The 18,851-nt window shown below is 43.4% G+C and overlaps 1 protein-coding gene across 1 annotated transcript; it reads left to right on the forward strand.

Moving 5' to 3' along the window:
- Positions 1-527: 527 nt before the first annotated feature.
- On the forward strand, positions 528-18,783 carry ifih1 (interferon induced with helicase C domain 1). Its single transcript, XM_034109619.1, has 16 exons — positions 528-1,062; positions 1,423-1,594; positions 1,726-1,842; positions 2,164-2,229; positions 4,000-4,217; positions 4,805-5,015; positions 6,313-6,530; positions 15,104-15,205; positions 15,291-15,414; positions 15,523-15,738; positions 16,032-16,288; positions 16,387-16,536; positions 16,692-16,853; positions 17,131-17,318; positions 17,464-17,563; positions 17,982-18,783. The coding sequence occupies exons 1-16, from the start codon at positions 625-627 to the stop codon at positions 18,174-18,176; spliced, it is 2,934 nt and encodes a 977-aa protein (XP_033965510.1). The 5' UTR covers positions 528-624; the 3' UTR covers positions 18,177-18,783.
- The last annotated feature ends 68 nt before the right edge of the window (positions 18,784-18,851 follow it).

The raw sequence follows: 18,851 nt of genomic DNA on the forward strand, positions 1-18,851 counted from the left end.
GGCACATGCAACTTCGAGGAGAAATTAGTAAATGGTAAATGGTAAATGGACTGTACTTATATAGCGCTTTATCCAGTCTTTAAGACCCCTCAAAGCGCTTTACTTTAGTAAAAATGTTTTAATCAGCCACTAAATTAAAAACACCTCTGTGAGGGGGCAATTGGTGTGTACAGCCTTTAACTAAATGCATCATTAGTACAAATTAATAAATAAATAAAAAACATTAATAAAAGCATAAATAGTTAGAAATTCCACACACTTCCCAATATTTATATTATAATATATTGATACAAAGAGTAATATACAATTATGCACGAATGCAAAGCCCTATTAACTGCTGAGAAGACTTTAACAGTCTGTAAATTATGAAAAACTTTAGTGGGTAATATTATGCTATAAAATGCATGAACATGTGTGCAGGTTTTTGTGAACGTTCAAACCATTACTTATTATGTTCCAATACTGTCCCCCAGTGGCTATATTAATTACTAGGAGAAACGAAACTGAAATGGTTTCGTTTTCCTTGATAGAGCGAATCATAAGTTTGGCTGCCAGTCGTTGTATCTCCGTGAAGCCGGCCTGTAGCCTGTTCTGTGCCCGGTTCTCTCGGTCGGGTGAGTCGTAATGGCTTCAGAAAGCGATGAGCGAAAGGAGCGTCTTATTGATGACGTTAGGCCCAGTTTGCGAAAGCGCATTGTGGTGGAGCGGGTTCTAGATCAATTACATACAATCGAAAACGACCAGAAGGAGCAGATCAGACAAAAGGCCAGGAGCGTTAGCGAGTTAGCGGCTGCTGATCTCCTCATCTCCGCAGTCTTAAGGAAGCCTCATGCCCCTGGCTGGTTCCAAGCATTTGTGGACGCTTTGATACATTCAGGTTGTGAATATGCAGCGGACTGCATCCAGCCTGACAACCCTGTTGATCCGGCAGTAGAGGCAGAAAATGATTACTTTGTCAAGCTTATTGAAATACTCTCTCCCAGTCTTATGGACATGAAGACGGGAGTGGTGAACCTCGAATGTTCTGCTAAAGAACTAATCACCCAGGATGACGTTGAGAAAGTAAGTTGTGAAGTTGAGCTGTCAAATGTATTTCTGATGCTCTTATGGGATTGATTGATTGATTGATTGATTGATTGATTGATTGATTGATTGATTGATAAGCATCACATGATCTTGATATAAAATAATAATACATTCCTTACAATTATGCATTCACAGTACAGGTGTAGTAAAAACTGTCAATACATGAATATTAAAACTTGGTATTGTTTTTCCAGCTCTTTTGTAAAAATTGTACATTAGATGTATTTGCGGTGATTTACCACAAGATGGCAGACGAATGCACTCATTTCCTCTGCTGACGACTGCACTGCAATCTGATTGCATAACCAGTCTTTCTGTTATTGTCATATGTTATAGATTAAAACTATAACAGCAAACGAGGGGAACAGGGGTGGAGCCCGTGAGCTTCTGAGAAGTATCGTGAGAGGTCGACCTGGATGGTTTTCTCAATTTCTTGAAATTCTGCGTGGAACTGATCACAAACACCTGTATGAGCTCACTGGAGGGTCATCTGACTGTGACAAGACAGGTGACTATGTACAATAAAACACAATCATTTCAGGGAATGTCATTAGGACATGTTGAGTATCTGTGTTGAGTAGGAATGATTAATTATAGTACTACCAAAGTGTGTTTTATCTCTTTTTGTATAACCCTCAGTTGGGAAACTGCCTTTGCTGAAAGATGAACCGATGGAAAGTGAAGCAGCAGCTGGAAGCCAGGATAGCCCCGAGTTTATGGTCATCAGCTCTACCAACGAGCCTCCTGAAGAGCAAGGTCTCACAGAGCTGTTTCTTTCAACAAAGTGAAAAAATATATATATTTAGATCTCAGGGATAACAGCTTACAGCAGTCCTGATTTAGTATATATTGAACATATTAAGCCAATTAACTGAATTTGGACATTAATAATGTCTAGAAGGAAATGTGGTTAGGTCACCAAGCATATATTTACTCAAGTACCCTCAGTGGTGTCTATCTATGTAGATACATTTCATTCAAGTTTTATATGAATCTATAAAGATGGATTTTTGCTGAAACAAAAGTACTGCATTTGTTGAATATGATTTTTTTATACCCTAATTGATATATTTTCAGACCTGTACCAAGGGGTGAGCGCTAAATCCAGACAACTGCCAGACAGCGTTGAGCCCTCAACATCAGGTGGGACTGATTTACCCCTGCTCACGCTTATTTTATACTTTTTATGTTTTTTTAGGACAGTATTCACAAAGCAAGTTATGGTCCAGAAAAATACACAGTCAACATAAACCAAGAGCGAGATAAATATATGCTTTATGTGTATAAGCCGATGATATTGCAACATAAAAGTAGAAGGAGTGTGTTTTGAACATCCTGCAAGTGGAACATTTCTGCCTGCTCCACACCAAAGAATATGTCCCATGTGTGTACCATGATTAACCACACAGAGGTCAAAGAGGACAGAGCATAGCAAGCATTTCAAAATGAAAACCATATGCTATATTGCCGCATTGTAAAGGAAGGGTTTCATTTAAGTGCCTTTCCGACTCTCTGTTTGCATAACAGATAATTGCCTTCAGAATAATCAAGGCAGAGTAGAGACACAAAAGAAGAGGCATAGAGACTAATGACTACTGGATATATTTAGAAAATATGAAAAAAGGAGGAAGTGTCTTTGACTTTCTAAACTTGAGATAACAGTACAGTTTGTCTCAATAGCATGACTGGCCAGAGTGTCAGGTTTGAACAGGAATGATTACTTGTAAGATTGTTCGACCAGATTGTGAAACTTATGCATGTGTAACCTTTTTCTTACTCTTCTAAGATTCATTCTACCGCACTAAATCAAACTGAAAAATAGGCCTGTGAGTTTTCTGTTCTTATTGGAACGGTTTTAGACATAGCTGGTTGTTGACTTCCAGCTCTAATAAGTTTAGCATCTGGGATCTGTTGGTGAAACTCGGGGGGCCACACGGGCCACTGTTTACTTCCTTTTGTTGTTAAAGCTCTACCTTGCCATCGGCACAGATGCGTATTTACTCCCATGAAGTTGCTGGAAATAGCACTTTAACCTCTGGCATACCAAGGCTGACAAGGGAAATTAAAAGCTGTCTGCAGTGAAGGGAAAACAATTTCTTGGAGTTTGAACTCATAACTAGGTAGAAATGTAGAATCTGGAGTTGAAGGTAGCAAAGAAGGGGGTACACGTATTTGTGCATGGTGCCTTAGTCATGTTCTATCCACTGCCAAGAAGAAAGAGCAAATGACTCATAGCCTGCCGGCGACTTAAAGTCTGACTGAAGTGGATCATAGCAAATTTACTGTCCTTGCACTCAGGAAAATTAGACAAAATGCTGCCACGCTAGGCCACAAGAACAGGAAAAACATTGCTGAGAATTACAGGTGATGAAATGAAACTCAACTCAAGAAAATCTAAAACGTTAATAAATACATGCAGATGTAAGCTGGTGCAAGGAAGTACTCTGTCTGTTTTTTTGTATAAGTTTAGGCAGTTAAATTGCCTCTTATCCCCCTTTAGCTGTGACTCAGCTATAGAATTGTTATGATGTTTATACTTTACAGTGTTTATTTATTAACTTATACATGATTGTATATGTGTGTCACGTACAGTAGTACTTATTCATGTGTTGTAAAGTGTTCAGAGTGTTAATTGTGGTTTAAATCAGTTGGTTTACCAATGAAAGTGAACAGTTGGAAAACTCAGTGCTTATGGTTTAAAGGTAGAACATATTCCATGAATTCAGTGTGTGTGCATATCGTTTAGTTGGCATTTTTTATAGCTGCTTTAAGAAAAACATTCCACCGCAAGACTAAAACCACGAACAATGACAAGCACAGTCGCTTCCTGCTGGTAATGCCTTGTAATTGTGGGTTGCTGACATAGACTAGAAGGTTTTGTCTGCATGTCTGACCCTCTGCTCTGAAATACAGATCCTGTAGAAGCAGCCGGAGGACCAGAAAATGATGATATTGTTCTTCGAGATTATCAGATGAATGTGGCTAGACCTGCCTTGGAGGGGAAAAACATCATCATATGCCTCCCGACAGGAAGTGGTAAAACCAGAGTTGCCGTTTATATCACCAAAAAACATCTGGACCACAGGAGGAAAGAGGGGTGTTCAGGGAAAGTTATCATCCTGGTTAACAAGGTACAGCAACCCAAGTCTTGTACTGTACAGTATACTTGACTCATTACTTATCCCTTTAATGTTGACCTACTTATGTCCTTTTTCAATTCCAAAGAAAAGATTCTGTCAGTCAGTCAATATATACTTGTGGGTCAGCTCACCACAAATTACATACTATAAGGTTTAGATATTCCCCTGCACTTTGGTACTACTTCACATGATTTTCTCTGCACTGGAGTGAATCACCAGCTAATCCAGATATAAAACTATTTAGTAAACAGCTTGAGAAACCGTGACTGTATGTTACTCACACTGATCATAGTGTTTCATTCTGGGAAGAACTAAATGAAACTTAACTAGGTGTGTCTTAGCAGGAGCGTCTCACTCTGATCCTTAAACAACATAATCATCCCGATCATACCACAACTTGTGATGACAACAAAGTCATAACAGCAGTTATTGTGATTATAACAAACACCCTAAATCCACAGGAACGTTGTCTAAATGCAGATATTTCTTGTTTTCTTTTATTGAGTTATTTAGGTTATTTCTTAGATTTGTAGCATGATGTCATACAGTTAAATGTGCTTTACTCTGTTGTCCTGCAGGTTCCTCTTGTTGAGCAGCATTTTAATGCAGAGTTCCAACCATTTTTGAAGCACACGTACAAAGTGGAGAGAGTCAGCGGAGACTCCCAGCTCAAAATCTCTTTCACAGAGATCGTGAAGAATAATGACGTCATCGTTTGCACAGCCCAGATCCTTGAGAATTACCTGGAGAGGGCTAACACTGGAGAGGACGAAGGGGTGGACTTGAGTGGTATGAATTTACACTATAATTTGACAAAGAATCTTCTCACACAAGAATGTATATTACTTTTCCTTGGCTCAATCATTTATTTTTGTTTTAGTAAACTTGAGTACCAGTCCAAAACGCAAGCATTTAAAATGGAAATAAGGTCACAACAACACTGTTTTGAGGGGCTTTCTAAAACATTTAGTAGTGTATTGGTTTAAGCCTCGACAGATTTTGACAGGTTTTGGAATAGAAAGCCATCCGGAGGATTCATAACATCTCCCCTGATGATACCTGACAGGATCTTGTCAAAGTCTTCTGGCTCTGCTGTTCACTCTTGTTGGCACTCACCAGTCCAAGGTGGAATAGCCACCTCAGTGGAACATATGCTGTTTGTTGAAACGCCTGAGAGCATGTCCTTTTTTTATTTTTTTCCAATCTCCTGCCTTCCAGGCCACACGTCTGTTCAAGCCATCAGTGTGTGGCTGATCAAATTCACATGAGAGCTTCTATCACCCACAGTACATCAAGCTGCCACTCCTCCATACTCCTTTCCTCCGGGGACACATTTGTGTCTATCTGGTTAAACTTGTACTGTTTGTGTGAATGAATATAATTCACCCCTCTCACACAAAAATGGGAAACAAGTTAACGCTATTTTTAAAGAGTTCATTGTGTGGCTGAAACTGCAGCGCCAGGTTCCTAGAAAAGTGCTGGTTTGTGTGGGAGGAACTATCTTACAGAAAGTTGTTATAATCTGTGAGTAAAATTCACCTCTATTTATTTGAGAAACACAAACAAAGGACATATAAAAAGCACTGCTTGTTTTAGAAAAGTGTAGTCCCAGGACAGTAATGTAATACTATGAAATGGAGAAATGGAAATATTATTGGAAAGCAAGCAGTAATCTTGCCTAACAATATTGTTACCAGTCATTTTTGTTATTCTTTTCCTCCACGTTGCTTTTTATCCCTCTGCATTGGTGACATCACGTCTGTCCCATTCTTGTGACTGCGATATATCAAGCAGTGTAGGGAATTTCTTCAAATGTGGCACGTGGACACAAAGATGAACTGATAAGAATTTGGTTAACAAGTCGCTGTGACCTTACAAAACTAAATCATTTTTATTACACACATTTCCAATAGGATCAAATGATTAAGCTATGGATGTAAACTCAAACTGTACTGGTTGGCCGAGCCATACAACAACAAGGCAATAATTCTTGTTACAACTAGACTATTTTGCATCAAGATTGTACCATTCTGCTGTACAACACATTCATTAATATGCTTGGTTTTCACGTCTTCTCTTCTTGTAGATCTGACACTGATCGTGATAGATGAGTGTCACCACACTCAGAAAGGGGGAGTGTACAACCACATAATGATGCGATACCTGAAGCAGAAGCACAAGAACATAAGGCTGAAGAAAGAGCAAAAGAAGACCTTGCCCCTCCCTCAGATTCTGGGCCTGACTGCCTCACCAGGGGTCGGGGGGGCCACCAAAATGGAGAAAGCTGAGGACCACATACTGCGCGTAACTACTATACTCAGATTCCATAGAAGCAAAGACGACATATTAGCCTATGTGTATGACATATAAACTACATGTTACATTCTTATGCATCTACTATAATAATAGTAGTTCTCATTCATAACACTCCGTTCGATGTCTCACTATGGGATGCGCCTCATCGCGGAGCAAACAGAAGCATCAATCTCATTACGCCAATCCTGATTGGCTGGTGATCTTGACGTCAGCGTCAGGGAATCCACCCCCTATAAGTAGCTTGCGCTACGTCGCATGCGTCATTCAAACACCTCTTCTCGCTTCAGAGCACATCTCGATGGTAGCCGGGCTAGCTTAACAGTCCACAGACTGAACCCAAAGCTAACTTTCGGTCGACGGGCGCTCGCCGGCTACTCTTCTGCTTTGCAAGAAGACTGTTAATGCTAACACACCAGTTAGTATTAGAATTGACCTCGCCGTTTCTTTCCTCGGAAATTAAGGTAAGGTTTTGATTTTTTCAAGCTAACAACACACCTGTTGCTAGCTTGCTTTCCCTCACTACCGACACCACGGTAGCGAGGACGTTTTTTCTTTTTCTCTCACAGAGGAGGAAAAGATTAAAAAATATTAACACACCAGTTAATATTCTTTGAGAAAAAAGATCTACACCGTTCTTTTTTTCTCCGGATACCTGTTACGAGCGGGTCCTCTTCACGCCACGCGGCGAACAAGATGGACGCCTCTCTCCCTCACACCAGAGGAGTCAGGGACTCGGAGGCTCGACTCTGCGGCTGCGGGTTGAAAATATCAGGCACAGACTCACACCAGGTCTGCTCGTCCTGCCTCGGGCTGGAACACGCCCAGGAGGCTATTGACAACCCCGGCTCGTGCGGGCATTGTGCCCGCTTCACCGTAAAGAGCCTCCGCCGACGGTTAGGACCCCCTCATGTCCGTTGATTTGCCGGCTGGCAATCAAGATGCGGGGGCGTCCGCCGCAGAGATTGAGCCCCGCACTGTGTCGGTCTGGGGCTCATCAACAGCGGCAGCTGCAGAACCGGAGTCCCGCGCCGTGTCAGGCTGGGACCCGGTGGCGGCAAGAGACGCGGGAACGGAGTCCCACACTTTACCAAGCTGGGGCTCCCGGCTGGACCTCACCATGGTTTCACCCGCGGAGGATGTCCTGGAATTGGATTATATGGAGGACGAAGAGGGTGCCTCTGAGTTCCTCCTGTCTGATTCGGATGAGCAAGAAGACGACATCTTCGTGTCATCGGCTCAGGCTGCAAAGCCGGGAGCGATGGCTGCTCTCCCGGGCGATAGCACACCAGCTTCGCCCTGTCTGAGCATGGACCTGCAGGCCGTGTGTCAGCGTGCCGCGTCCAGACTAGACATCCCGTGGCCCGAAATGGCCAAGGAGACCTCCAGGTCCCGTTACGAGGGGAAACATTTCCCCCAAGCAACGAGGACAAAGAGGCAACTCCTTCCGGTCTTCCCGGAGATGTTGGATGAGGTGTCGGTCTCGTGGAGAGACCGGCCCTTTAGCAACAAGGCCCCAATCCAGGGTGCCTCCTCCCTAGACTGTGACGGTATGGAGTGGCTCGGCCTGCTCCGCATACCGCCCATGGAACCGCTGGTGGCAGCCCACCTCCTACCGAGGCTGGTCCCGTCACCAAGCAGGAACCCCACGCTGCCAGCGAAGGCGGACCGATTCCAGTCGACCATGACTGAACGGTCCTACCGAGCCGCAGCGTTGTCCGCCAGGGCTTTGAACGTTTCCTCGCTGCTAACCGCATACCAAGCGGAGCTCTGCGAGGATCTGTCAAGCAATCCTGGACCGGCCGTTCTGGACGAAATGGCCGCGATCACAGACATGTGTCTTCGTGTTCAACGCTGCACCGTCCAGGCCACGGGCAAGGCAATGGGGATCATGGTGGTGCAGGAAAGAGCTAGATGGCTCAACCTCACCAACCTCCCAGACCGGGAAAAGGAGGATGTGCTAGACATGCCCATCGTTCCCGAGGGAATTTTCGGCTCCGCTCTCGCCTCCATGCAGAGGAGATGCGAGTCGAAAAAGAAGGAGGACGAGGCCCTCCACCTCTGTCTCCCTCGAAGGGTCCAGCCGCTGCCTTCACAGCAGTCGAGGAAGAAGAAGCGGGCGGCCTGACAGCCCCCCCTTCTCCCCTCTGTGACAGATCTGGAAGTCCACGGTTCCCCAGCTCTAGATGTGTTCCCGCTGCCTCGAGAGATGCCTCAACACCATCCTCAAGTCTCACATAAACCATTTTCCGCTGACGCATCCAGGCTTCAGGCCAAGGGCGCAGCTCAAAAAAATGAAAAGAAAAACAATAAAAACAATAAACAGTCCGTCAACTGTTCCCCTTCTGAGAGCAGCTACGGCCTCTCTCAAAAGGCGGATCATAGACGGGTCTGTGAAGGCACCACCGTCACGCGCATGCGCAGTGCTGGCTGAGGTTGTGAAGGCACCACCGTCATGCACATGCGCAGTGTCGGTGGGGATTGTCGAAATGGGGTACCACCGTGTTCAGACACTAGAGGGCCCCATAGCACAACAAATAGAGACTCAGAGGCTAAGAGACATGACATCTCCGCTGGCTCTAAGGAGCACACAGTGGGAGATGCTCACAACATCTGCTTGGGTTTTCAAGACAGTAACACGGGGCTACAGACTCCAATTCGCTGTCACCCCCCCTCGCTTCTCGGGCATTCTGTATTCACAAGCCCGAGGATAGTCAGCCCATATTCTAGAGAGAGAGAGATCCTCTCACTTCTAGAAAAGAGGGCTATATCTATAGTACCCTCCGAGCAGAGTCAGAGCGGCTTTTATTCCAGGTATTTCCTCGTTCCCAAACGGGGAGGGAACGGGATTCGGCCAATACTGGATTTGAGGGTTCTGAACACATATCTAAAAAGATACAAATTCAGAATGCTCACTCACACATCTCTGCTGCGTCTCGTGCGACAAAACGACTGGTTTACATCAGTCAACCTGAAAGATGCGTATTTCCACATCCCAGTATATTACCCACACAGGAAATATCTGAGGTTCGCATTTCAGGGGATCTGTTACGAATACAGAGTACTTCCCTTCGGTCTGTCTCTCAGTCCAAGAGTGTTTGTACGATGTACGGAAGCCGCGATAGCCCCGTTAAGACAACAGGGTATTCGCCTGGCGACCTACCAAGACGACTGGCTGCTTCTCGCACAGTCGGAGCAGGAGGCTATTACGCAGACAAATGTCCTCGTAAAGCACCTGCTCAACCTGGGTTTCATAATAAACACAGAGAAGAGCATGTTGTGCCCAGCACAGACTGCACTCTTCCTGGGTCAACATGGCTTTATAAATGAACATGTACCAATGACTGAGCCTCCGTACAGTTAGTGAAGGCAGACCTGCCTTGGCATACAGAGTACAGTGATGAGTAAGTGCTTTACAGTTAGTAACAAATCTCAGAGCACTGTGATACGCAGCATCTAACTTTTCCAGGCAATGGGCAGGTGCATTCATATATATCAAATCACCATAGTCCAGCACAGGTAAAAAGGTCACAGTGACTAGCCTTTTCCTGGCTTCAAATGAGAAACAGGACTTGTTCCTGTAGAAGAAACCTAGCCTAACCCTCAGCTTTTTAAGCAGATTAGTGACCTGAAGTTTAAAAGTAAGACAATCATCAAGCCAGATACCAAGGTATTTGTAACAGGCAACAACTTCAAGTTTTGTTCCTTGCGTAGTTACAATATCAAAAACAGGCTCTGGTATCTTTTTTGCTTTTGAAAAGAGCATTACCTTTAGTTTTATCCACATTTAAAAGAAGCTTTAATTCAGAGAGCTGAGTCTGAATAGTGTTAAAAACAGCCTGTAATTTAACAACAGCCTCTTTAATGGAGGGACTTGCACAATACATTACAGTATCATCCGCATAAAAATGTAAAGTAGCTTCATCCACATTATCACCTACGCTGTTAATATATATGGAAATAAAAGTGGTCCTAAAACAGAACCTTGTGGTACACCATTAGAAATGTTTAACCACTCAGAAGACAGTCCATCAAAATGAACACATTGGGACCTTTCAGAGAGGTAGTTCACAAACCACCCCACTGCAAGGCTGGATATGCCAATACTGAGTAGCCTCTGCTTTAAAATGCGATGATCAACGGTGTCAAACGCTTTGGAAAGGTCAATAAACAGAGCTGCACAACTCTGCTTATTATCTAAAATACTAGTAATGTCATTTACCACTTTCATTGTCGCAGTGATGGTGCTGTGTTTCTTTCTGAATCCTGACTGATGTTTAGACAGGATGTCATTTGTACATAAAAACTCCTTTACCTGTTTTGATTTAAACGCTCCGTTAGGCGTGGACGCCCTCGCGCACGTTTGGCCTCCGGGCCTTCTGTACGCGTTCCCACCCCTGGCTCTGATACCCCCAACTCTGGCCAGAGTGAGGGAACAACGCCACACACTTATCCTGATAGCTCCTCACTGGCCTGCAATGTACTGGCTGGCGGGCAGCCATGGCAGCTCCCACTACGCAGGGACATACTGTGTCAGGCGGGGGGGGGCGATCTTTCACACACACCCAGAGCGCTTGGCACTATGGGCCTGGCCCGTGAGTGGTACAATCTGAATACAGTGGGACTCCCTCAGAAGGTGATAAACACTATTCAGAGTGCGAGAGCTTCCTCCACCAGGTCTCTCTATGACTGTAAGTGGAGGGTGTTTGAGGAGTGGTGCCTTCAAAGAGGGCACATCTCTTTTCAATGTCCTGTCGGGGTGATTTTATCATTTCTACAGGACTTGATTGATAAACACAGAGCTTTCTCTACGATCAAAGTGTACCTGGCTGCTATTGCTGCATGCCATGTGGGCTTTGAAGGAAAGACGGCTAGCCAACATCCTTTGGTCTTCCGTTTTATGAAAGGGACTCGCAGGATCCTCCCTGTTTCCAGGTCACTGGTGCCCTTATGGGACCTGGCAGTGGTTTTAAATGGGCTCACTCTAACCCCATTTGAACCCCTTGAAGAAGCTGACATGAAGCACGTGTCACTCAAGACAGTGCTGTTACTGGCCCTGGCATCCGCCAAGCGAGTCAGTGACATTCATGCGCTATCTGTACATCCTTCATGCACTCAGTTCGCCCCAGGGCAAACGAGAGTGTTGTTGAAGCCCAACCCTGCCTTTATACCTAAGGTGGTTGGTTCATGTACCCCAATTGACATTGAGGCATTTCCTCCGCCGCTGTGTTCCTCCGGGGAACAGCAGCCGGATTTGCTGTGTCCAGTCCGTGCTTTACGCACCTATATGGACAGATCAAAAGAGTTTCGTCATAATGACCAACTCTTTGTGTCCTGGGCTAACCCTCAGAAGGGCAAGCCCGTTACTAAGCAACGGCTCTCCAACTGGATTGTGGAGGCAATTGCTTTATACGAGTCAGGGTTTGCAGGCACCTTCGGGTCTGCGTGCTTATTTGACTCGTGGTCTGGCTACACCCTGGGCTTTGTTCAAGGGTGTTTCCATCCAAGACATTTGTGCAGCGGCGAGCTGGTCCTCGCCGCTCACTTTTGTCGACTTTTACAGGCTAGATGTCTCTGCTCCTAGTGTGGCCCGAGCAGTGCTGGGCACCTTGTTGAGTCAGAGCTCTACCTGTTAAGTTCTGGTTGGTTTGGTGAATTTCGAGATAAGCTCGTCTGGCAATACGGGAGCTACAATATCCCATAGTGAGACATTGAACGGAGTGTTATGAATGAGAACTATAGGTTACTTACGTAACCCCAGGGCTAAAAGTAACATGTAGTGAGATGTCTCACCAGACGGCCCTCCTTGCTATGGTGAAGCGAGAAGAGGTGCTTATTTTAGCGCAAGCTACTTATAGGGGGTGGATTCCCTGACGCTGACGTCAAGATCACCAGCCAATCAGGATTGGCATAATGAGATTGATGCTTCTGTTTGCTCCGCGATGAGGCCCATCCCATAGTGAGACATCTCACTACATGTTACTCTGAGTGCTGGGGTTACGTAAGTAACCTATAGTTACTATGGCCTCGGAAATCACCAAGGAGACCCTTTGTCTAATCACTATTTGATCTTGTTTGGCAATGATCATTTCATTACATTTTACTGCTGTGTGTGCATGATAAACAACATCATCTTAATTTAGTTTCACTTTTAAATCTTTTGTTCATCTTAATCGTAGCTCAGTTTATCCGCCTTAGTCATCACAGATCCTGTTCATCCTGCCAAGCTGGTTCAAATGTTCCCCTCAATGCCTGCACTCACACAGGCCCAGTGGCGGTTCTACAGGGTGGCACGGGGTGGCAGCTGCCACCTCAGAAAAATGCCTTGCCACCCCAGCTGCCACCCCAGTTGGCAGCTTTGTTTTTAAAAAAAAGTTGTGGCTCATCGGACATTTATGAGAGAAAATCTCTAATGTCCGAGTGCAAGTGAATGCAGCACAAGACGCGAGCCTTGTAACCCCTCCTCCGGGCCCTGGAACGAGCGTGGAAATATGATTGGCGGCGATTTCATTTGAATGGGGGACAGCGCAAAACGAGAAGCATTTCGGATCCAAGTAGACGGAAGGAATGAGGTATTTGCGGTCAGTGGCGGCGCCAGGGTATGGCTGGGGTAGGCTACAGCCATACCAAGAAATGGCTTAGCCCCACCATGAAAAATTATGTTAAGGTAAGCAAAATAAAGTCCGCCAACTCGCGCGGAGTAAATTGCACAGACAGCAGTTAGTAAGATTGATTTCAGTAGCCACTTGTCTGGAAATACTGAAGACTAGAAACGGTTTTGAAAACTTTTGTCACGTAGTGATCGTCTTCTCAATAAAACATCTTTGATAATGTCTTCTGGCCAATCAGAATCACGATAACGGCGTGGTGTTGTTGCAGGAAGTCCCGATACATCGATACAACATTACGTGTTGATAGAAATCAACACGTAATGAAATAAGACCCCACGGTTTGATGATTGATAGGTGTGTGGGCTGTCTTTCATTTTGACACACAGAACAATGGGGGCTATCCACCCTTATCCACAATGTAAAGTAATTCACAGGCTCTTCCCTCTTCTCTCTGTGAGGAGCAGCAGGTTCAGCTTTCAGAACAAAGTAACAAAAAATTAAATACTATTCATTTTTTTAAATATGTCGTGTAGTAATAGATTTATTTATTTTTCTTCTCAAGAGAGTACCAGAATGTGTATTTTATGTTAGTATTTCAAAAGATCTCCTGGGGGAGAATCCCCCCAGACCCCCCTGCAGGTGTTGGGTTTTCAGCATGTCAACTCTTTCACCTGTGGGGAAATTGCAGGATTGGCTCCAGGTCGCCCTTTTTATTTATTACAAGACAAATGTGCCTTTTTATTTCATACAGTTCAATTTGGATTGAGACAGGGAAATAATCTAACCCTCACGCGTGGCGTTTCACTGCAAATGTCGAGCCAACCATTGTATGGGTTAGCCCTACCATAGATTACCCAACACAAATACTCTGGAGCCGCCACCGTTTGCGGTCTACAATGACAGAGAAGAGCCTGTCAAGTTTGGCTGTACTCAGCATTGAATCAAAACGCACCATAGCTTTAAATCTTAATAAGTTTGTGAGGCGTTTTGCTGATCAAGATAGTAATCGCCACATTCAGCTGTTATAGACATGCCAACTTGATGCTCTGCTCACGGATGAGTCGATGAGAATAATAAACTGTTAAGATGATGACCTTACGTGTGTATAATATTTTTCTTCTTTGTGGGGTTCTGCCCCCAAAAATAAGACGATGTGTAAAACTACACTGCCCAGCCAACAGAAAGTAACCACTTTGATTTAACTAGGCCAGTAGGTAAGGACTTTCCACTGGATAATAACTGCAGCGATGTTTGTTTTAGCTGAATACACGTTTTTTAACCCTAACTGATGCAGTTAGTCACTTCTTTAATGTTTGTTCTTTCTGATGTAAAGTCAAGGTTGTAACTGTTTGCAATGAAGTTGTGGGGCGCTGAACTGTTCTTTTGATTATTTTGATTTATGATAGTAATTACTTGTCTTTCAAATTTGAAGGAGGGTGAGCAAGCATCTTGAGGAACATTCATCATTATCTCCTCCAAAAAATATAGTTTATTTAATAATAACACTGAATATGTGAATCATAACAGTGATTGACAGCTGATAGGAATAATATGATTGTTAATATTATCATATTTATACAGACAAACATCGATGAGACAGTTAATTAATGTACTTATTGCAGCAGTCTGCATAGATTTGGTACAATAATGTCACCTAATGTTATTGAGTTAAAATATTAATATTGTGGCTTTCCAAGTTAACATTGATTGATATGACTGAGATTAAATCAGCATATACTTCTGCCAGGGGATGCCACCCCTGAAATTCTCCTGGCACCCTCTTGCCACCCCATGAATATTTGTCTAGATCCGACCCCTGCACAGGCCATAACGTTTCTTGTTGCCAAAAGTCCAACATTGAAAACAGCCCTTTGGCTTCAACTATCTTTGACATGCATCAATGTCTGATGTTGATTAATTCCAACAATGCATGTATGTGTCTCTCTTTGATAGATTTGTGCAAACTTGGATGCTTCCAAAATCATGACAACTGACCTTGGCAAATTCAAAAGGGAGCCAAGGAAAAGCATTCAAACTGTTGAAGACAGAAAAGAGGTATTGTAGTTTGGCCTCATGGCAGCTTTTTGATACAGTATCTCTGTGAGGAATGGCATTAACACTGTTAACACTGTCCTTTCAGGATCCCTTTGGTGATGTCATCAAGAACATCATGAATGACATTCATACCCATGCCGAGCTGAATCCCACCTCTGACCTTGGCTCTCAGACCTATGAACAGTGGGTTGTTCAAAAAGAGCGGATAGGTGAGTAAAATCTGTTGTGCTTTTATAAAAACCCTTTGCCCAACTTCTCTTTTTGAGAGCAATCTACCTGGCATCTTGGATCTAAAAACTTGTCTCAATCTATTTTAGCTGCAACGGAAGAAAATCCGAAAGTGCGGGTTTGTGCAGAGCACCTCAAACAGTACAGCGAGGGCCTGAACCTCTGCAACACCATTCGCATGCGTGATGCCTTGAATTTCCTGACCGAATACCAGGAGGAAGAGAAAAAAAAAAAAAAATCACCAGATGCCGAGCTAGTCATAAAAACCACAGAAACCGAGCAATTCCTCTTCGATTTGTTTGAAGGTATTGTTGTGACTTTTTGTTTCAATACACTCATACTGTATGTCCTTTAATCAGAATGTTTTCTTGCTCATAGATAAAAAATAATGGGTTTACTCATATTTGCAAATACACTATAAGGCTTAGTGATAGCTTAGCTTAGCATCCCTTCCCCTCTGTCTCCCTGATTTAATTCTGTCTCTACAATAAAGGCACCTGATGCCTGAACAAGTCTTAAAGAAGGAAATTAATGGATGACTTAACTTCTAAAATGATGCAAAGAATGAACTACTTTTTCTTTGAAATGTGTCTTGCAGGGAAGAAGAAGGACCTGAAGCAGCTGTCAGAGAAACCAGAGTTTGAAAATGACAGCCTGTCAAAACTACGAGGTAAAGTCCTGCATGAGTTCACTAGCAGAGATAAGGCCAGGGGCATCATTTTCACCAAAACCCGACGCAGTGCCATTGCTCTAAGCCAATGGATTCAGGAAAACCCCAAGTTTGCTGATGTTGGAGTGAAAGCCTACCATGTGATCGGAGCAGGAGATCAGAGCGTTGTAAAACCAATGACCTCTGTAAGTACACATTACACAAACTGCAGCACATTTGTCTCACACTTCAAATCTAATTCATACCATACCTAACCCTCTAAATACAAATGTGTATATATTAGGCAGAGCAAAGGGATGTGTTGACCAAATTCCGCGACGGTGAAGTCAACTTGCTGATTGCCACCACAGTGGCTGAGGAAGGTTTGGACATCGCAGCGTGCAACTTTGTTATCCGATACGGCCTCGTGACCAATGAGATTGCTATGCTTCAGGTCAGTGATTTCAGTGGTCAAATAATAATAATAATAATAATAATAATAATAACCTGTGCTGTGTGTTGCAGATTATCACTTGTATTTTCATTAGGACAGGCACCAATGAAATATTGGTGGTTGCTTACCATTGACTTTATCATAACCTTTTGCAGGCTCGAGGAAGAGGAAGAGCTGAGGACAGCAGCTACACACTGGTCGATGTGAAGAACTCTGGAGTTGCCGAGAAGGAGTGTGTCAATGAGTACCGCATCACCATGATGAACAAAGCCATCGACAAAATCAGAACCTTAAAACAAGAAGACTATGACAGAAGGGTACGTCGACTTAAAACTGTGTCCTTCCTTCTTTATGTCCATTCTTGAGTGCCATAGCTCAGATAAACTTAAGGGATTTAAGTCAACTTATTTTAAATCTGGCGCAAGAAAAACTTATTAGATGATGGTGTTTAGAGGTGTGACAACAATCACAACGTTTTTGACCATAACTCAAGAATGAATATGTTAATTCATACACTCTTGCATATACATATGCACATACAGGTGCTGCTGACATAAGACCGCTCTCAGTAATGTTTTTTTTTCCTTCCCTCAGATGCTCGAGTATCAGATGCAGGCTATCATGGAGGGGAGGATGCGAATGAAAAAGAAGCAGCGACAACAAATGCAGACTGAGAAGGGTGAAGTGAAGTTTAGCTGCCGAAGCTGCAGCAAGCATGTCTGCACCGGCGAGGACATCGAGATGGTCGACGTGCACAGAGTCAATGTCTCATTAGAGTTCAGGTAATGATTACTATACAAAGTCGACTTTTTATATTATTCTATGATGTAATAACCATAGTTGGATTGATGTTCTGATGAGGAATTCTACAATGCCTGCATATCAAATGTATCCAACATCATATTAAATACTAACCTTTTTGTTTAGAAAACTGTTCATCAAGAGAGAAAACACTACTCTTCAGGAGCGGCATTTTGATTCTGAGACTGAGACCAATGACTACATAGCATGCAAAGACTGTGGACAGGTAAGTGTATTCAGCATTGTTATAAGTTTTGGGAAACACACTGTGTTGCTTTCTTTTCACTTAATATGAAGTTACAGCCTCAAGGCTGCATATTTCACTTAGAGGGACCAGTTTTGTTTTTAAACTGAATAAGTGGGAAGTGGGAAATGAGACCATTCATCTGCACTTAAAAAGTGAGGGAGAAATGAGTCAGAATCCATAAGATGTAAACTAAAACCAGATGATTCCATATATTTTCATTCAAGGCCAGGACTGCCACGTGTTCTCTGGTCGCCATTTTCCTCCCAAATTCTATTTCAGCTGAGAGCACAAATGGCATTTAGTGCAAATGTAAAAATCATCTAAAAATATGCTAGTATACATGCTGTATTCTACCATATCATCCCCTTCATGTTAGAAAACCTGATTTCTGTTGTAGAGATGGGGTTCCATGATGCTCTACCGAGGAATCGATTGCCCCTCCCTTCACGTGAAAAACTTTGTGGTGACGTTCAACGGTAAGAAGAAGACCAAATGCACCAGTTGGATTGACCTCAAAATGAGGTTTCCTGACTTTGACTACATTAAATATGGGAGTGACCAGTTGGGAAAAAGCTCAGACGAAGATGACTGACTGAATCACAACTGTGCACACTCGGTAATTCTCACAAAAGCATATTGTATCTTCTCTTTAGCTTGGACAGCATGAGATGCTGTACCCACTGCAATGTTCCCTGAAGTGTCTGATAACTGATAGTGGCGAATGTAAGCATGTGCTGCAAAGCATTAACAATATTTGCATCATTTTTTGGGGAAAAGGCTTATTCACATTATGTAAGATTGTCAAAATATACATTCGTCATTGGTGGTGTTTGGGTATTATTTGCTTTATGTTGAAATAACTGTTGCTGAAATAACAAGCAATTACAAAATGTGTGTTCATTTAATCGGCATCACTGATGCAAAAATGAAAAAATAAATGTCCTCTCAAACCCCTGTGGTCTCATGAGATTGCAGCCGCTGAGCCTGTGATAGCCCCTCAGAGCCCACCTGTCACATAAATGCAGATAAACAGGTGCTGCTGATTTTCCATGAAATCCAACTGTTGAGCTAGTCACAGCGGCTATTTTTAGAACCATTTCTAAATAATGTTTCCTCATACAGAAAGTCACCTGTGTGCCTGACTGTCTGAGGAATGCTTCTCAGTTGTATTATCAATCAATAAAGGTGTGTCCACTCTCTGGCTTGTACTTTCACTTTTTCATTACATGTGCTGAATTATAAAGATTATAAACACTATTATAGTTGT

Source organism: Pseudochaenichthys georgianus, chromosome 21 (genome assembly GCF_902827115.2).
Source record: "Pseudochaenichthys georgianus chromosome 21, fPseGeo1.2, whole genome shotgun sequence".
In the NCBI taxonomy this organism is placed as follows: Eukaryota; Metazoa; Chordata; class Actinopteri; order Perciformes; family Channichthyidae; genus Pseudochaenichthys; species Pseudochaenichthys georgianus.